General features: G+C 44.9%; 1 protein-coding gene across 2 annotated transcripts; it reads right to left on the bottom strand.

Annotated features, from left to right (window-relative positions):
• Nucleotides 1-1,392: 1,392 nt before the first annotated feature.
• Nucleotides 1,393-11,102, bottom strand: mmp23bb (matrix metallopeptidase 23bb). Of its 2 annotated transcripts, none has more exons than XM_039622498.1 (8): nt 10,713-11,102; nt 8,439-8,551; nt 7,345-7,484; nt 5,709-5,876; nt 4,900-5,064; nt 4,541-4,651; nt 4,333-4,459; nt 1,393-2,314 (listed from the first exon to the last, which is right to left on the bottom strand). In XM_039622498.1, the coding sequence occupies exons 1-8, from the start codon at nt 10,821-10,823 to the stop codon at nt 2,122-2,124; spliced, it is 1,128 nt and encodes a 375-aa protein (XP_039478432.1). In that variant the 5' UTR covers nt 10,824-11,102; the 3' UTR covers nt 1,393-2,121. The 2 variants fall into 2 exon arrangements, with proteins under 2 accessions (XP_039478432.1, XP_031614850.2); XM_031758990.2 differs by having other exon boundaries at nt 10,776-11,102.
• Nucleotides 11,103-18,461: the final 7,359 nt, after the last annotated feature.

Here is an 18,461-nt window from a genome sequence, read left to right as displayed (position 1 = left end):
CACTTCTGTTTAATCAGCTGTGTGAAAACTATAACTTTAATCTCAGCCAAACCGATTTACTCAGGAACAAATGAAACACTGAAAAAAGCCAAACATTTTGAAGTTATCTAAGTGACTTATATATCATGTTTAACCTTTTACAAATATGTGGTGTCTTGATAAATCTGCAGATATTTGAGGTTTACACAGCTACATTCTCGCCTGAAAATATGTTAAAAGTTTACTTTGTGACCCAGAAAGATTAATAAGAGTAATATTAAATCTAAGTAGCTGCCGCCATTGTTGGAAACGCTATGAATGCTGGGATATGGTGGGCCACGAAGGATACACCCGACCCACCCTTCAAATCTGGAAAAAAGAAGGACGCATTTAGAGGCGTCTATGAATTTGGACACCCTTCGTCGCGTTGCTGTGACGTAATCGGCCTCAGGAGGATGCAGCCTCTGAATTTGGACACAGCAGCAGGAAGCTGCTGCAGTGGCTCTGTTGGCCCACCAGGTGGTGCTGTGTGAGGGTGAACCATGTTTTCAGGCCTCATTGATCAGCATAAACAAACAGCTGATCAATCAATACTCTGCAGTCTGAACTTTTGAACATTTCGAACTTATTTTCACATAATTATTTTCACATAATTATGTGAAAATAATTAGTTTCCATTTATTAAATACAATATAGAAACAACAACATGAATACACACATAAGACTGTCAGTGTGTGTGTGTGTATGTGTGTGTGTGTGTGTGTGTGTGTGTCAAAATGGTTATGTACATTTTTTTGTCCTGAGCTGCTCGTCACCGTAAACAATTATTTTTTATAGATTTTATTATAAATATTATTTTGTATCTTTTTACACTAAATGTGTTTTAATTCTGTCATTTATTGTTTTTAGTTTACTTCCTGTTTCCTGTTCGCTGATTTGTTTATTTATTAATAGTAATTGTGTAAAAATCAAAAATATCACAAAACAAATCTTTGATTTACTTTCAGAATATTCATATTTCACGTTTATTTTTATCTATTTATTCTATTTATTTGTTGTAGTTATTTAGTTTATAATATTTTAATTTGAGATTGTTAAACTTTGTTTGCCTGTTTTTGATTTTTAAAACGATTTTGTCGGTTTGTTTGTGTCTGCAGGGTTAGCGACCCACGCTAACCCTGCAGACACTCTTTGTTCTCAGGCCTTTGTTTCCACGAACATCAGCGTCTCTCTCTCTCACACACACACACACACACACACACACACACACACACACATTCATTGTCTAACCCATTTCTGACCTGTTTTCATCTGAATATTCATCATATTTCATCTGCCACCAGCGGGCTCGACCCTCGACCACATATGAGCTGCGTCCAGCAGGAAAACATTTACTAAAATGTTTCTGTTTATTTCTGTAATTTTTAACAAAATAACAAACATATGTCACACATTAAGGACAGAAAGAGGACACCGCCAGTTTACTGAGTGAAGGACTCACACCTGTCGTAGCATCCATCACTCGCATCCAGAGTGCTGCCTCCTGTCCTACGGGTTCTTCTGTCCTCCAGTGGACGGACGATGACATCAGACCCACTCTGCTGAACTGCCTGGTCTACTGTTTGTGAGGCGGGATTAGTCTGAACTGTGAATCATGCAAAGCTGCTCTGCTTCAGTCCAGCAGTCAAACCGTGGCGGTCAGGACAGGCGGGGCGGGGGAAACAGGAAGTGCACAAAGATGTGAAACAGCTTTCCCATGATGGAGGACAGAGGAACAGCGTCTGACAGGATACAAGTCTAAGCAAAGGTCAAAGGCCAAAGAGGGATTACATGACTGTCGTTGCTAAGTAACTAACTCAAACACTGCAACTAAAGTGGGCGGGGTCAAAAGCTGCGGTTCCTACGGGGTATAGAAATATTCTCACGTACGATGAGCAGCAGGCTGCTCATCACCAAAACGCCATCCACTCAGCTCAGTCACCACTTTACACATTGTGATGTCATTCGCAGTCATGAGAAGGGGGCGCCGTGACATCACAGAGCTGCCAATGGTTCGTTGTTCTTTAATCTTTAAAGTCCATTGAGGTCAGGAAAAAAGTCCACAGACACCACGCTTCCTGTCGGGTCACCTGTCTGTCGTCTTCAGCTGTTGGATGGCTGCTCCGGCTTCAGTCGGATGGCCCAGGAGTTTGCAGAGACGATGTCGCCACGGCGATGGACACGGCAGGTATAAACGCCTTCGTTGAACTCGTTGGCGACAATGCGCAGGTCTCGGTCCTTCATGACGATGTACCCTGGAATGGATGAGAGGATCTGCTCGCCATCTTTGTACCAACTGCAGGAAAACCACAGACACAACAGACCTTTAAGCTTTCAGCTCCACCCACAATCATTCAAACAGCTGTACAAAAAACGACCACAAGCCCCGCTCGTTAACTGTAACTCCTCCTGGCTCCTTTATTTGAAACTCTCCGAGAAAGATTTTAACCTTGATGAGCTGTGACCATGACCAGTGACACCTCAGCATTGACTTCAAAACATGAAAAAGGAAAGTTTGAAGCCTAATCTTGAAAGTAGAGATAGTGTCTGTCTCCTGAATCCAAACTGGAAGCTGGTTCCACAGAAGAGGGGCCTGAAAACTGAAGGCTCTGCCTCCCATTCTACTTTTAAATACTCTAGGAACAACAAGTAGGCCTGCAGTGTGAGAGCGAAGTGCTCTAATAGGGTGATATGGTACTACAAGGTCATTAAGATAAGATGGGGCCTGATTATTTAAGACCTTGTATGTGAGGAGCAGGATTTTGAATTCTGGATTTAACAGGAAGCCAATGAAGGGAAGCCAAAACAGGAGAAATATGCTCTCTCTTTCTAGTCCCTGTCAGGACTCTTGCTGCAGCATTTTGGATCAGCTGAAGGCTTTTCAGCGAGTTTTAGGACATCCTGATAATAATGAATTACAGTAGTCCAGCCTGGAAGTAATAAATGCATGAACTAGTTTTTCAGCATCACTCTGAGACAGGATATTTCTAACTTTAGAGATGTTGCACAAATGGAAGAAAGCAGTCTTACATATTTGTTTAATATGTGCGTTGAAGGACATGTCCTGGTCAAAAATGACTCAAAGGTTCCTCACAGCATTACTGGAGGCCAAGGTAATGCCATCCAGAGTAAGAATCTGGTTAGATACCATATTTCTAAGATTTTCAGGGCCGAGTACAATAACCTCAGTTTGATCTGAATTAAGAAGCAGAAAGTTAGCGGCCATCCAGGTCTTTATGTCTTTAAGACATTCCTGCAGTTTAACTAATTGGTGTGTGTTACCTGGCTTCATGGATAGATAGAGCTGCGTGTCATCTGCATAGCAGTGAAAATGTATGCTATGTCTTCTAATGATGCTTCCTAAGGGAAGCATGTATAATGTAAACAGAATTGGTCCTAGCACTGAACCCTGTGGAACTCCATAATTAAGCTCAACGTGAGAACTGAAGAGGACTGTGAGATAATTATTGGTAATTTTTTCTCTAATGATAAAAATTTTATTTGTGAAGAAGTTCATGAAGTCATTACTAGTTAACGTTAAAGGGATGGTTGGCTCAGTAGAGCTCTGACTGTTTGTCAGCCTGGCTACAGTGCTGAAGAGAAACCTGGGGTTGTTCTTATTTTCTTCAATCAGTGATGAATAGTAAGATGTTCTGGCTTTTATGGAGGGCTTTCTTATAAAGCAGCAAACTATTTCTCCAGGCTAAATGATGATCCTCTAAATTTGTGACACGCCATTTCCTCTCCAGCTTACGAGTTATCTGCTTTAGGCTACGTGTTTGAGAATTATACCACGGAGTCAGGTACTTCTGATTTGAGGCCTTAGTTTTCACAGGAGCTACAGTATCCAGAGTCGTGCGTAGTGAGGAGGTAAAATTATTAACAAGATAATCGACCTCTGTTGGAGTAGCGTTCAGATAGCTGCTCTGCTCTATGTTGGTACAGGGCATTGAAGATGATAACAGTGGGTGGATTATATTCTTAAACTTAGTTACAGCACTTTCAGAAAGACATCTACTGTGATAAAGTCTACTCTCCACTGCTGTGCAATCAATTATTGTAAATGTAAATGTTATCAGGAAATGATCAGACAGCAGAGGGTTTTCAGGAAACACTGTTAAATGTTCAGTTTCTATGCCATATGTTAAAACAAGATCTAGAGTGTGATTAAAGTGGTGGGTGGGTTCTTTTACATTTTGAGAGAAGCCAATTGAGTCTAATAACAGATTAAATGTTAAGGTTATCATTTTTAGCATCTACATGGATGTTAAAAATCACCCACAATAATGATTACGTCAGCATTGATGAGCTGACCTGACTTTGGGGGGGGAGCGGGTGTTTTTTGTCCCACACCGGAAACCCACCACCTTCCCCCGAGGAACCATCTTGATCTTCGTGTTGGCTGCCGGCGGCGTTGCTGTGGTGACCACCTCCAGAGGCTCTGCAGTGGGAAGAGGATGGAGACGGGCAATGAGCGTCATGCGGGCTTCTGTGAGGGTGTCGGAGGTCAGAGGGGCCTCACCGTAGCAGAAATCACAGCGCTGAGGACAGTTCTTCTTCATGAACGTCTTCCTTCGCTCGCAGAAGCCGAGCCGAGCCCACGGGTCGCAGACTCGCTTCTTATCCAGACAACCTGCAGAGCGACAGACGCGTCCAGTCACTTAAACACAACAAACACACGTCACATGATGCAGCGGCGTGTTTCCGCCTGTCTGCATCAGTGGATGTTTATTTCTGATCGGTCAGACCCCAGAGCAGTTTCCCCTCAGTCCACCTTAAATATCTCAAATACATATTTGTGCTGTTTCCCAGCTTTGCAGTGAACAGCTGTAAACCTGACTGAAGCAGGAAGAGCTCGTTGCCGGCTGCTCTGGTCGTTACCGTAGAGTCTCTGGATGCCCCACACGTCGTCCTGGGCGATGTTCCTCTGTCCGGTGTAGGTGGCATTGGGATGCATCAGAGCCTGAGGGTCTCTGGAGTGCCACAAACCCAGAGCGTGGCCGATCTCGTGTGCCGCCACCTGGACCAGGTCGTTCAGCCAGACTCCTGCAGGAGGGATCACATGACCGCAATCAGTCAGAGGCTCACAGCGTCAGCGAACGGTCGAGAACCCTCCGGCCTGGAAACTGCAGCTCTGCAAACATGATTTCAAATTTTTACATCCAATCATCATCATCCTCAGAGCACCGGCTTCAGGGTGGTAATGATGTATTCTCAGAGGAGCGTCACTCCTGCTGCAGTCTCCTACAAACAGACCACGCCCACCACGCTCGCAGCCTGTGACTGCTGCCCCTCAGCAGGCTTCCAGAAGCTGATCAGAATGATCTCTGTGAGGTTTCTGCTGCGCTCTTCCTGTCAGTCATGTTTCAGGTGTTTGTTTAGATTTTGTCTCATTTAAGAAGCATTGAGGGATAAATCCTGTCACGATATCAACACTGCTGTTTATAACACACACACACACACAGTGTTTTTCTCCCATTAGAGACACAAATTCAGACAAAAAAAGAAAAACGTATAAACTCTTAAGCTGAAGCTTCCCTTCAGAACCTTAAACTTCAGACTTTCAAAAAGTCTGAAATTCAAAGAAGAACACCTGAAACAACATTTGTACTGTTTCTTTAATCTCTCAGAGTACGGTGGCCTTCTAGGAACACACTAAACACACACAGAACCATCCTACGTGCTCCAACCTTGTTTCCAGCTAAAGCGGGACTTCCCGAGGATCCAGAACTCGTGGTTGTCAAAGTGAATTTCTCCCCGTGGTGGCAGGAAGGCGTGCGCCAGCTCGCCGTTCAGCCCATCGAAACACGGGTGGAGAGGAGACCACCAGCAGTCCGTGTGGTTGAAGGTGTAGAAACCTGGAAACAGGAAACTGAAGTGGAACATCTCAGAGGACCAAAGCAGAACTTAGCCAAGTGCAGGAAGAGCTCCTCATCCTGCAGACGTGTCCTTTCATGAGGACGACCTACTGAACCACCTGATCCACCAAGATAAAACCCGTTTCACGCACTTGTTTAATTACCATCAGCAACATGCAGCCTTCACCCTTCACCAGCAGGGGGCAGAGTTTTACTCTTACCGCCGCTTCGTTCAGAACCTTCAGCTTGTCCAGCCCACTAGCAAAGGTTTGGCTGACTCACTACGCCATCTTGTGTGTGTGATGGCCAATCCCATGGCCACACTCTAAAGTCGGTAAGTCTTGTGTATTTTCATTTCTTTGTTTGAACACAATAACACACTTTAGTTTCCGATAAGTTTGATGAATGGTTTGGATACATTTGTTCTATTTGTAAGCGCGCACATTTAGTTTACTTATGTATTCACACCAGTTCATTACTTTGATTTTTGACTAACCTTTGTTTCTTTTACTTCTTACCTGCCATGATCCGGGGAGTTGCCAGACAAAAGGTGGTAGCCAGGGTTTGAAACCATTAAATACAAAGAGGGATAATTGGACCGCACCACCACTTCCTGCTGAAGGGGGAGAATGTGTGTTTTCTTTAATTAAAAACAAAGTATTTGTATTTAATTAAATATTTGAGTTTAGGATTTAATGTGTTTGATTTTCTTCTTTGGTGTTTAGTTTATTAACAAACCAGACTGCATTGTTTGTTGTTTATGATTATGTTTTGTTTTGTTAGTGTGTCATGGTGGTCTGATCAGCCATCATATAAACCCTTGTGTGTCATTTCATGTTTAGGTCAGTTATGTTTGTTTGGTTTGTTAAGTTTTGGGTTCTTTGCCTGAGTTCAGTTTTGTTTCTTTGACCTTTTATGAGCTCAACATTTATTACTTTTGTAAATATAATTTTGGGGTTAAATAAATGGCAGCCCTATTTTTCTAATCATTCCTGTGACTCCTCCTGCTTTTTCAACTCGGTCCATCACAGTGGTTCAAACTGGTATAACATGAAACAACAGCCTGCTCTATTTTAATATCAACTGATTTCTGTTCAACACAACATCGAGGTTGTCTCTCCACCTTCTGTTGATACTTTGGTTGTTTTTTCTAAGGTTTGAATCACTTTGAACACAGGCAGTTACAATTGCGAGGTGACCTGTGACCTGTTTAGTGCCCGGGTTAGGGCTCTAATCCATGGCTTAGCATCACGTTAAGCAGAAGTTAGCCCTTTACAAATGAAGTCTCCCACACAGAGAGAGGTGCGTGTTAACCTGACCCTGCGGGTCAACAGCAGGTGTCAAAGTTAAGATAAGATGAGATAAGATAAGATAAGATAAGATAACCTTTATTAGTCCCACACGTGGGAAATTTGTTTTGTCACAGCAGGAAGTGGACAGTGCTACCAAAGTAAACGTTCAGTCCTACCGATGGTGATGTCAGCAGTAGCGTTGCCGTCAGTAACCTCGGTGAAGGTCAGCGGAGACACGTCACTCCACTTTGTGAAGGCGATGCCGATGGCCTTCCTGGTGTCCTCCACATTCAGGGTGTTGGGGAACTGGATGATCCTGAGATGGAAGAGACAGACAGGTATCTGGACTCTGATTGGTCCTCAGAGAATGATGCTCCGCCTCCTCTGATCTCAGTTGTGTGATTGGTGTAGAAATACAATGGGAGGGCAATCAGTGAGGTAGGGACTCATCAGCATCGAATCAGGAAACATATGAGCCAATCATGATGCTGCACCATTTGCTTTCTTCATCATCATCTGTGAACGTTTTTCAGTCATTAACAAAACAATGTTAATTGTCAAATAAAGTCACCCGGGCTCCACCTGGGACTTAAAGCCCTTTACCTATACCTGCATGGGAGGGACCAGAATGAAAATAACCACCCAAATAACTGCCTGCAGGAGTTACAGCGATGGTTCCTGAGTGTCAAGATTGTTTCTAGACTTTGACCTGAGGCTGCTGCTGATGATGATGAGGAGGAGGAGGAGGAGGAAGGGTTGGTTTCTGTGCTGTTTATTGGTTAGACTCTCGGACACCAGAGATTATTCTCTGTCTTGTGGTTTATATTCGTGTCATTATTTTTGACTTGTATAAATTGGAGGCCGACCACGAGGCTCTGAGGGTCACTTTCATTGTTCAGGCTCCTGCTGGGTGACATCCTGAATCATAGTAGATACGACAGCCAGCAGGCCCTCAGTATTAAATTGAATTTCAGGCTCCAAATGTTTACCTTCATAATTAAATATTCTACACGTGGAATGTGCTTTAATACAAGCTGTGGCAGAGATGCAGAGGTCCAACCAATAAACGCTGAAATGCAGCAAAATAAGAGAAAGAGCCACAATTAGACAATGAAGACATTAAATCATTAACTTACACACGATCTTGGAGAACAATTAGAGAAACGGAGCATTTTGAAGTTCCTGACCTTGTAAGAGTACATGTGATGACCTCAGAGCTTCACTGAATGAATCACAGGATGTTATTAAGTCTGTACAGGTGTTTCTCTACCTGTACGTGACGTTGTGGTGAGTCCACTTGTGTCCCAGAGGGTTGATGGCATAGCGTTTGCTTCTTGCTGCTCGGTCCCCGAACACTTCCATCGATCTGCTGCTGTCAGACATCTGAAACACAGCAAACACGCAGAGTTAATGACCAATCAGCTTTCTTAAAATCAGTTGCAGTGCCTCTAGCGTCCAGCAGAGGCAGCAGTGAGTCAGTCCCCATAGACTCCCGTTTTCAAACTTTGCAGAAGAATTAAACATGTTTACAGCCTGATACACAAACTGTTTGGTCTCTGTGGATACGGGACGTCTGGACTGTGTTTGTGCTGTTGGGGCTTTTTTAATGACATCATCTGACCAATAATATGTCTGCTGTGAGGTCACTGTAGTGACAGAGCATCCACAAAGGCTGAGCTCCAGGATTAATGCGGCAAACTGGAGGATTTTGATTGGATGGTACTGAGCCCTAATTAGCCAGTACCCGTGTCTGTGGATGCAGACCAGCTCATGACTCAGCCACGTTGGTTTTGCTGACTGGTGCTGTTTTATCGAGCACGGCGAGCTCCGTCTGGAGGTTTTCTGTCATTGATGATTTGGCACCACCTGTAGTTTCAGGTCATAGGTCACATAAGTGACTGGTTTTACCAAAGTCAGGAGCTGATGCAGCATTTCGCCCCAGTAATAACAGGAAGTCCTGACCTCTGTGATTTCCTGTGACTATTTCAAAATAAAAGCTCGAATCCCAGCAGCCGTGAATGTGACGCTGTTCAAACAGAATCAGAAATACTGCAGCTCTCTAATGAAAAAGGAGACTCTGGCAGGCTCTGTGCGCAGATGTGGGCAGATGTGGCAGTAGGCTGATTCCATACAGATGTGAAACACTTCCTTCTTTGTCGCTTTCATGTGTGGCTGCTTTGATCCCCCCCCCCACATTTGTGTCAGCCACATGTGAACTCGGCTGACCCTCCTCTGCCTCCACGTTTCACTTGTTAGAAAGTCCACTCGCACATCTGAGCGCTCAGACTGAAACGACCCCACAGGCTGCACCCAGCGCCCCCTGCTGTGTGGACACCACCATCTACAGATTCTGCTGTGGCGCTGTTCATTCACCCGTTTATGCTCTGCTCCCAGCAGCTGTTTGCTGTTACTGCAGGAAACTTGCAGAGCGCCCTCTGGTGGACAGACTGTGCAACATCAACACTCCAAACCTGGCTGAGGGGTGTTTCTCCTGTTATCAGTGCTGACACTGACAGATCAGCTCACAGACAACATCAGCGGCTTCACATTTGTGACAACGAGCAGCAAAAAATGAATATTTGATCTGTTTCAGATCTGGATCGACTGAAGGAACCAAAACTGTGATAACGATGGGTGAGTTCAGACTGACAGCAGACTGCAGGTGATGCTAACACACCGGGGACCTGAGTGTAACTGAGGAAACGAACCTGAGACCTGGCTGGAGTCTGTTTCACAGGTAGTGTCAAACTTACAGAGTTTGATCAGATTTCAGACAGTGTGAACGTTTTTACATTCAGTCTGAGGCACAAAGCAGTAAACATTTTAATCAGCAGTGCAGGACTGTGTGAGGTCACCTCTACGCTCTGCAGGCTTTTAAAGGCTCATTCCAAATATTCAAAACCAAACCAGTCAGCTATTTCAGCAAAGTCAACTTAAGATGTTTAAAGAATCATTCCAAAAGTTTCAATGAGCACAAAGAGACGGCAGAACCACAGAGACCACAAAACGTCTGCAAACGTCTTCAGAGAGCTTCGTGGAAAACAGACTCAGACTACATCACAAAGAGACGCAGCGAAAAAAAGATTACAGCGCAGACACACTCTCGTCACGTTTCACTTTTGTTTCCTAACTTTAAATCGAAGAAAATGTTGTAAACCATTTCACAGATTTATGCTTCAAGGACTTTTCAGACCCAGAAATCAGCCCCCCACCCACTCTCACAAAAGCTCCAAACTGATGTTGGAGTCTGAGCGGGCCACCGATCAGTTGCTGTCTGACCTTCAGGGTCCCTCAGCTGAGAGCCAATCACGTGACTCCAATCGCGTGTTTATTTGAGTTTGATGTGTGAAAGAGTGAAAAACGTTCAGATTCATCTTCAGTTTATCGTCAGAGAGAAAGAAAAGCGCGAAAACATCTGATCTCAGGTCAGAAACTTCATCATTTCCTGTTTTAAGGATCTGAACTAAGTTTGAGCGAACAAGAGCCTGCTCCAGCGCCAGGATGAAGAGGAGGAGGAGGAGGAGGGTTATGATCTGTGTCTGACCTCAGGCTGACTGCGCGCTCTTTGTTCTCTCCCAGTTTGTCTGAAGTCGGTCCCGACACTGACCTTCATCATCACCATCACCATCATCATCATCAGTTGAACGAGGTCCATGGCGAGTCTCGGACAGCGTGTCCGTCAATCAATCAGTCAAACAATCGATCGGTGAGCGCGTGCGTCATCCCACGGAGTTTCCAGGCGCGCAGATTTACGCACGGATGCTCCGCGGAGCTGAGAGTCGCGCGAGCTCCACTTCAGGCAGAAAAACAAAAAGCGGGAAAGATCCGAACCCTGGAGACCCGCCACGACCCGATCCGCTCCGTGCGCGTGCTCAGCGTGGTCCGGGACCCGAGGGAGGAACGCGCTCCGCTCGGGAACAAACTGAGTGAAGTTCCCGGAGTGTCCGCTCGCTGCTGCAGCGGGGCTGGTCCGGAGGGGCGGGGTCAGGTGAGGAGAGCAGTTTAACCCTTTCCCACCGGAACCACGGTTCTGTTTAAGCACTGAGCTCACTCAGCGGATAAACAAAGCCAGACCCGCTCCTGGTGTTCCCCTCTGGGGCCTCAGGGGCCCCTCGGGGCTCCAGACTGCAGGTTGGGCCACCCTGAGGTGTTTTCCCAGCAGCAGCGGTCCAGATGTGCAGCAGTTGTTTCGTCTCTGCTAAGAACATCTGTCCAAACACTCAACAGCTTCCTGTGAGAGAGGCACGAAAACAGCAAAAACCAAAAATCCTTTACAAACTGAGAAATACTAACAAAACAGACCTGTAGACCTAAAAATACACACATCAAAAAGTCCTTACATACTACAAATACTACACTACTAGTACTACACACACACAAAGGTCCTGTTATTGAACAGATTGAACTCGGTGCAGGTTTCTATCCGTTTATGACTTTACAGAAATAATGAAGAGAAAAAACTTGATGTGGGAGGATTCAGAGGAGAAACCTGTGATAAACTCAACAACGTGTGGAGTTCCCCAAGGCTCCGTCATCGGTCCTCTGATGCTGATGATCTGGCTTTATTGATTTGCTTCATGCCGTTGTTTGACGGGTCTTACATGTTTAGACTTTCAGTTTAGAGGTGAGGAGCATCCACAGTTAGCTTGTTATTCACACAGCAGCGATGGAAACATCCAGCCACGTTTTCTGTTGAGACTTGTGCTCTGAATGTGGTCGTGACCTTTTGCACACCCACAGTCATTAATATTAAAGTATTGATTAATGTGGCTGAAACAACAGAAAGGCAAAGCCCTGCTGATGGATTAATTCTGGACGTCTTATTGCCTAAAGTAATCTGGGAGGGATGAATTAATCACTCCTCGCAGGCCCCTCAATAACACCCCCCCCCCGTTTGCATTGTTGTCTTGTTTATCTCTCCGCCCACACTCGGCGTCTCTGTCCAGTTCACGGTCACCTTCACTCTGACAAAGTGCCTGCAAGGCATCTTTAGAGGAGCTCATCATATGGCGCATGTTAAGCAGCTCATTAACGCTGCATTGTGAGCTGAATGAGGTTTAAATGTTGGCAGCTGAGTGGCCTGGCAGATTCCCATCATGCACTACAACACTGCTGTGACCTCACAGCCACTCGCTCTGTGCTGGCAGGGTGAGAATCGATCGATACATTGACAGAAACCTGAAACCAAAACTCATCCGAGAGCCAGTTTGTTAGAAAGTCAGTGTTCTCCTGAGGAAAGTGAAGGTCAAACTGAGAGAAGAGCCGTGATTACGCTTTGGTCCCTGAATGTCTCATCATCACTCTTTCTTCACGATGAGCCTGACATTAGTCTGCAGGACTCGCATTTTCCACATTTCTCAAAGAGAAATGACATCTGCAGCAGGTACTGCTGATACTGCACCTGCTGTGAGACTGCTGACATCACACTCAGCGCCATCCATCCTGTCTTTGTCTTTATTGTCATTATAAATACATGAAATAAATACATGCAATATAATGAGATCAAGTGCCTTCCTTACTATGACAGTCATTCACACCATTGCACCTGTAACTCTAATGTGACACCATCTAATGGGACGGTGGCAGAACGTGGACGTGGTGCGGCTGCAGCGAGGCGGACGCACCTGAGCGGCACAAACGATCACGCTGCACCTGCGTTAAAAGGGTGAAATAGATCCTGTCTTAGTTGTTGTTGTTGGGGAGCTGTGAGCTTTAGAACTCTGTGTGTGTGTGTGTGTGTGTGTGTGTGTGTGTGTGTGTGTGTGTGTGTGTGTGTGTGTGTGTGTGTGTGTGTGTCGTGACGAGAGTAATAACAGAATCCTGAAAAGCATTGAAATGTGGTCGCCTATGCTGTGTGTTTATTACAGTGGACAAAGCAAAAGCCATGATTGTTGACCTCAGGAGAGCACGGAGAGATCACTGTCCCCTGAACATCGATGGATCCTCTGTGGAGGTCGTCAAGAGCACCAAATTCCTTGGTGTCCACCTGGTGGAGAACTTCTCCTGGTCCCTCAACACCAGCTCCATAACTAAGAAGGCCCAGCAGCGTCTCTACTTGTGTGTGTCTGTGTTGTTCTGTTCTGTCGGGTGTTAGACTGTTTTTTGTTTTTGCACACTTTGCACTTTATGTAGTCCTGTGTTGTTGTCTGTCATATGTAGTATCATGGTCTCGTTGTCTCACTTCACTGTGTACTGTACTACTGCACATTGTTGGAATGACAATAAAACCACTTGACTTGTTTGATGCCCTGATGGCCACCGGATAGAAACAGTTTTTCAGGCCTCCTGTGTCATGCCAGATGGCAGGCTGTTGTTCCAGATGGAACAAATTGTGACTGGGGTGTAAGGAGTCTATTAAAATGTTCTTGGCTCTTCTAAGGCAGCAGGAGCTTTGGAGCTCTTCAGAGAGGGCAGAGGAGAGCCGATGGTCTCCTGGACAGTCTGAATGATTCTGTGGAGTGTTTTCGTCTACGCTGTTGTGCAGCTGGAGAGCCACACACACAGACAGTAGCACAGGATGCTTTCAATACAGCATCAGTAGAAGGACACCAACAGTTTTTGGGAGATGTTGTTTTTCCTGAGGACTCCCAGGAAACAGACGTCCAGTGGTCCACAATGATCCTTGGTCTTAGCTGTTTCTGGATCAGGTAGTTCCTTGTGCACCACCCTGTCAGCAGTTCCATTTTGTCCCCGTAGGCAGAGACATCCCCACCAGAGAGGAGCCCCGTAGTGGGCGGGGCTCAGCACACAGTCCTGGAGAGAGGCGGTGCTGATGACCGAGGTGTGAGGGCCCACCTGTCAGAAAGTCCTTAATCCAGCAACAGGTGGAAGAAGGCAGTCCAAGGTCTGCACACCAGTCTGTAAGGAAGGATGGTTTTAAAAGCCAAGCTGAAGTCAATAAAGAGGAAGTGCGTGCAGCTCCAAGACAGCATGGAGGCCAATCGTCAACCTGTGAGCCCTGTAAGCAGACTGGTGTGCAGCAAAGGAGGGAGGGATGAACGACGCGCTATGAATCAGTCTCTTGAAACATTTCATCATGCTGGGGTGAGAGCCACCTGCCAGGAGTCATTCAGGCAGGCGACAGGTGATTTTTTGGGGAGGGGGAGGGTGTCAGGCGGGGTGGGATTGTGGCGTCAGACGGTGACAGATCAAAGATCTATGGTAAAGACCACGGCCAGCTGCTCTGCACACATCCAGGAGCAACATCAGGTCCAGCTGCCTTCCTGGGACAGCCTCACCTCACACTCCTCCACCTTGAGGATGGAGGTGATGTTGTTGTACGCTGCTGCATGCAGCTGCCACTGGAGGCTCTGCCTCAACATGAGCAAAGAAACAATTCAACTTCTCCACTAGTGAGACTCCACCTTTAGCTGCTCCATGACTGGTCCTGTAGTTGGTGATGTGCTGGACCTGCCTGCTCTTGTTACTGTACAATACAGTTACAGTACAGTTTTATTTATATAGCACATTTAAAAACCCGAAGGCACACCAAAGTGCTTCACAGTAATATGGAGAATCAACATAAGTCAATGACAGGGTACAGATCAGGCTAGTGCTAGTGCACAGACAGAATAGAGGCATTAATAGACCAGAGTTAAATAAAATAGGCATCAACCTCAATAAAGAGGGAAGGTCAGATCTCAAATAAAAAATCCACTACGAAGACAAAAACCGCAGTAAAATTAATAACAAAATAATACATTTAATAATTTTAAATAAGTTTAAAACGGTATTAACTGGTCAGGAAAGCCAAGTCAAATAGATATGCTTTCAATCTTGATTTAAAGGAATGGATAGAGTTCAAGGCTCGAAATAGAAGCGGGGAGGCTGTTCCAAAGGTTGGGTGCAGCTGAAGCAAAGGCACGATCACCTCTGGTCTTCAGTCTAAACTTAGGTTGGGCCAGGAGTAACTGACCTGATGATCTTAATGCACGACAAGGAGTGTACAGATTGAGGAGATCAGTGAGGTAGCTGGGCGCAATGTTATTCAGGATTTTAAAAGTGAGTAGCAAGATTTTAAACTCAATGCGATATTTAATAGGTAACCAGTGTAGATCAACAAGAGCCGGAGTAATAGGGTCAAATTTTCTAGTTCCAGTAAGAAGGCGAGCCGCAGCATTCTCAACGAGCTGCAGTCTTCGAAGAGAGAAGGCTGGGAGACCACAGTAGAGAGAATTGCAATAGTCTAACCTGGAGGTCACAAAAGCGTGGATAAGTTTTTCCAGGTCCCTGTGTGGTATATAATGCTTAGCTTTAGAAATCAGGCACAACTGAAAAAAAAAACAGATTTAACTACAGATGATACTTGCTTATCGAGCTTAAAGGAGCTGTCTAAATAGACACCCAGGTCATGTATAGAATCAGAGAGAGAGTTAGCTAGGGGCCCCAGCAGGGCAACAAGCTGGTCTCGAGGAATATGTGCAGGTGCTCCTCAACCCTCTAGTCCCTCTAAGCCTTTCTGGACCATGACATGCTGTAGAAGGCCTTGTTACCAGGCCTGAAAGCTCTCTTTAAGCAGCCGCTGGACCTTCCTGGTCATCCAAGGCTTCTGGTTGGGAAAAGCCCAGATGTGTTTCTTCACACCGTCAGTGAATAATTCCAGGTCTGTATGTTCAAAAATGTCCCAGTTAGTCCTTTCAAAACAGTCCACAGAGAGGATCATCAGGCCAGGTTGAGATGGTTCTCGTAGTTGTTAATGCAAATGTCCTGAGAGGGTGTATGCAGGAATCATAACCAGTGACATGTGGTCATACTAAGTAAAATGTATTTATATAGTGCTTTTCACAGATAAAGAATCACAACGTGCTTCACAATAAAATAAGAAATGAATAAGAGATAAGATAAGATAAGATAAGATAAGATAAGATAAGATAAGATAAGATAAGATAAGATAAAACTTTATTAATCCCTTGGGTGGGTTCCTCTGGGAAATTCGGTTTCCAAAAGCACAGCACCGACAGAAGTTACAGAATGTGAGCAGAATATTATATATATACATACAGTGGCTTACAAAAGTATTCGGCCCCCTTGAACTTTTCCACATTTTGTCACATTACAGCCACAAACATGAATCAATGTTATTGGAATTCCAGGTGAAAGACCAATACAAAGTGGTGTACACGTGAGAAGTGGAACGAAAATCATACATGATTCCAAACATTTGTTACAAATAAATAACTGCAAAGTGGGGTGTGCGTAATTATTCAGCCCCCTGAGTCAATACTTTGTAGAACCACCTTTTGCTGCAGTTACAGCTGCCAGTCTTTTAGGGTATGTCTCTACCAGCTTTGCACATCTACAGACTGAAATTCTTGCCCATTCTTCTTTGCAAAACAGCTCCAGCTCAGTCAGATTAGATGGACAGCGTTTGTGAACAGCAGTCTTCAGATCTTGCCACAGAAAAACAACAAATTAATTAAAAGCTTGTCTCAATAAAAATGTCTCCAGCTGCTTTTTAAAAGACTCAGTGGAATCTGCAGCCGTGGAGCCTGAAAGGCCCGATCACCACCAGCAGCCTCTGACATGATGACCTCAGAGCTCGGGAAGAGGTCAGAGATCTACTGGGGAGCTTGACCATGTAGGGCCATGCTCAAGCTCTACATGGTCAGAACCTAAATTTACTGCCAACCAATGAAGAGAAGCAAGAACTGGAGTGATATGAGATCTTTTGTTTGTGCCTGTTAAAAGTCTCGCTGCAGCGTTCTGCACAGTCTGAAGACGATTCAAAGCTGATTTATTAAAAGAAGTAAAGAGACTGTTACAGTAATGCAAACAGGAAGAAATAAGAGCATGAAGATCGTGGCTCAAGAGTTGGGAGTTCGCCTTGTAATCGGAAGGTTACCGGTTCGAGCCCCAGCTCGGACGGTCTCGGTCGTTGTGTCCTTGGGCAAGACACTTCACCCGTTGCCTACTGGTGGTGGTCAGAGGGCCCGGTGGCGCCAGTGTCCGCAGCCTCGCCTCTGTCAGTGCGCCCAGGGTGGCTGTGGCTACAACGTAGCTGCCATCACCAGTGTGTGTGAATGTGTGTGTGAATGGGTGAATGACTGAATATGTAAAGCGCTTTGGGGTCCTTAGGGACCAGAAAGGCGCTATATAAATACAGGCCATTTACCATTTACCAAGAATCATCTCAGGTTCAGCCTTTGTCATCAGCAGTCTGAAATGTTCCTGAGATAATAAAAACATTTCTGGACCAGCCGTCTGTTGCTCAAACAGAGTGTCAAATATGACACCGAGCTTTCTGAGGCTCGATTCAACAGAAGAGTCTAAGAAGCTGAAATGCTGCCTGATTTCTGAAATCATGTAGTCGGGAGCAAGAATCAGAGTTTAGCTGGAGGATGTTGTTGTTTAACCATTGCTTGATTTCTGTCAGGCAATTTATAAAACTCTTTGAAAGAAGAGTATAACTGAATGTCATCAGCATACGGATGATAGAAAATATGATTGTTACGCCTAATGATTTGGCCTAGGGCGAAAATATAGAGCAAAAAGAGAACTGAATCAAAGACAGATCCCTGAGGGACCCCACAAAGCAGAACAGTAAAAGATCTCTCAGACAAATATGACAGCAGAGCAACTCTTCTCCATTGTTTATGGGAATGTCCTAAAATCCAGGAATTTTTGAAAGATGTCATCAAATGTCTTAAAAGGTAAACTTTGTGTACTTGGAATATACCCAAGGGAATTTAAGCAACCGGGGAAAAAAACTAAATTACTGGACTATGGACTACTTCAAGCCAGAAGAGCCATTGCACTATGGTAGAGGAGTATGGATGCTCCCTCCATGGGACTCTGGAAGAAGGAAATTGCAGACTCTCTAGGCCTGGAAAGATAAACATATATTGCAAAAACTGGAACTTTGTGAATATGTGGAAGCCATATATGGATATTTTAGGGAATGGAGGTGAAGGATGTTTATGAGAAGGAAGAAAAAGAAGAAGGGAAGGAGCGGAGAATCTTGTTTATCCTAATTCCTTGTATTTTTGTATTACTGTGAGAACTATGCTTATTTCTACATTTGAATATGATGTAGGCCGGTTTGATGTATGGATGGGTGCGTGAATGTGAGGGTGTTGAAATTTTGTTTGTATTTTACAACAGAAAATTTCAATAAAAATATATAGAAAAAAATGAACAGCAGTAATCCCAAACAGGTGCTTGAGCCTGTTTATCATGATGCTGTGATCTACAGTATTTAAGGCAGAGCTGAGGTCCAACTGAACCACAGCTCTGGACTCTGCTGCCATCAAGATGTCGTGACAGTCGTTTCAGTGGAGAGCAATTTGCAAAAAGC

The sequence above is a fragment of the Oreochromis aureus genome, linkage group 14 (assembly GCF_013358895.1).
Source record: "Oreochromis aureus strain Israel breed Guangdong linkage group 14, ZZ_aureus, whole genome shotgun sequence".
NCBI classification, from domain to species: domain Eukaryota; kingdom Metazoa; phylum Chordata; class Actinopteri; order Cichliformes; family Cichlidae; genus Oreochromis; species Oreochromis aureus.
This window is presented reverse-complemented; position numbering and strand designations above follow the sequence as displayed.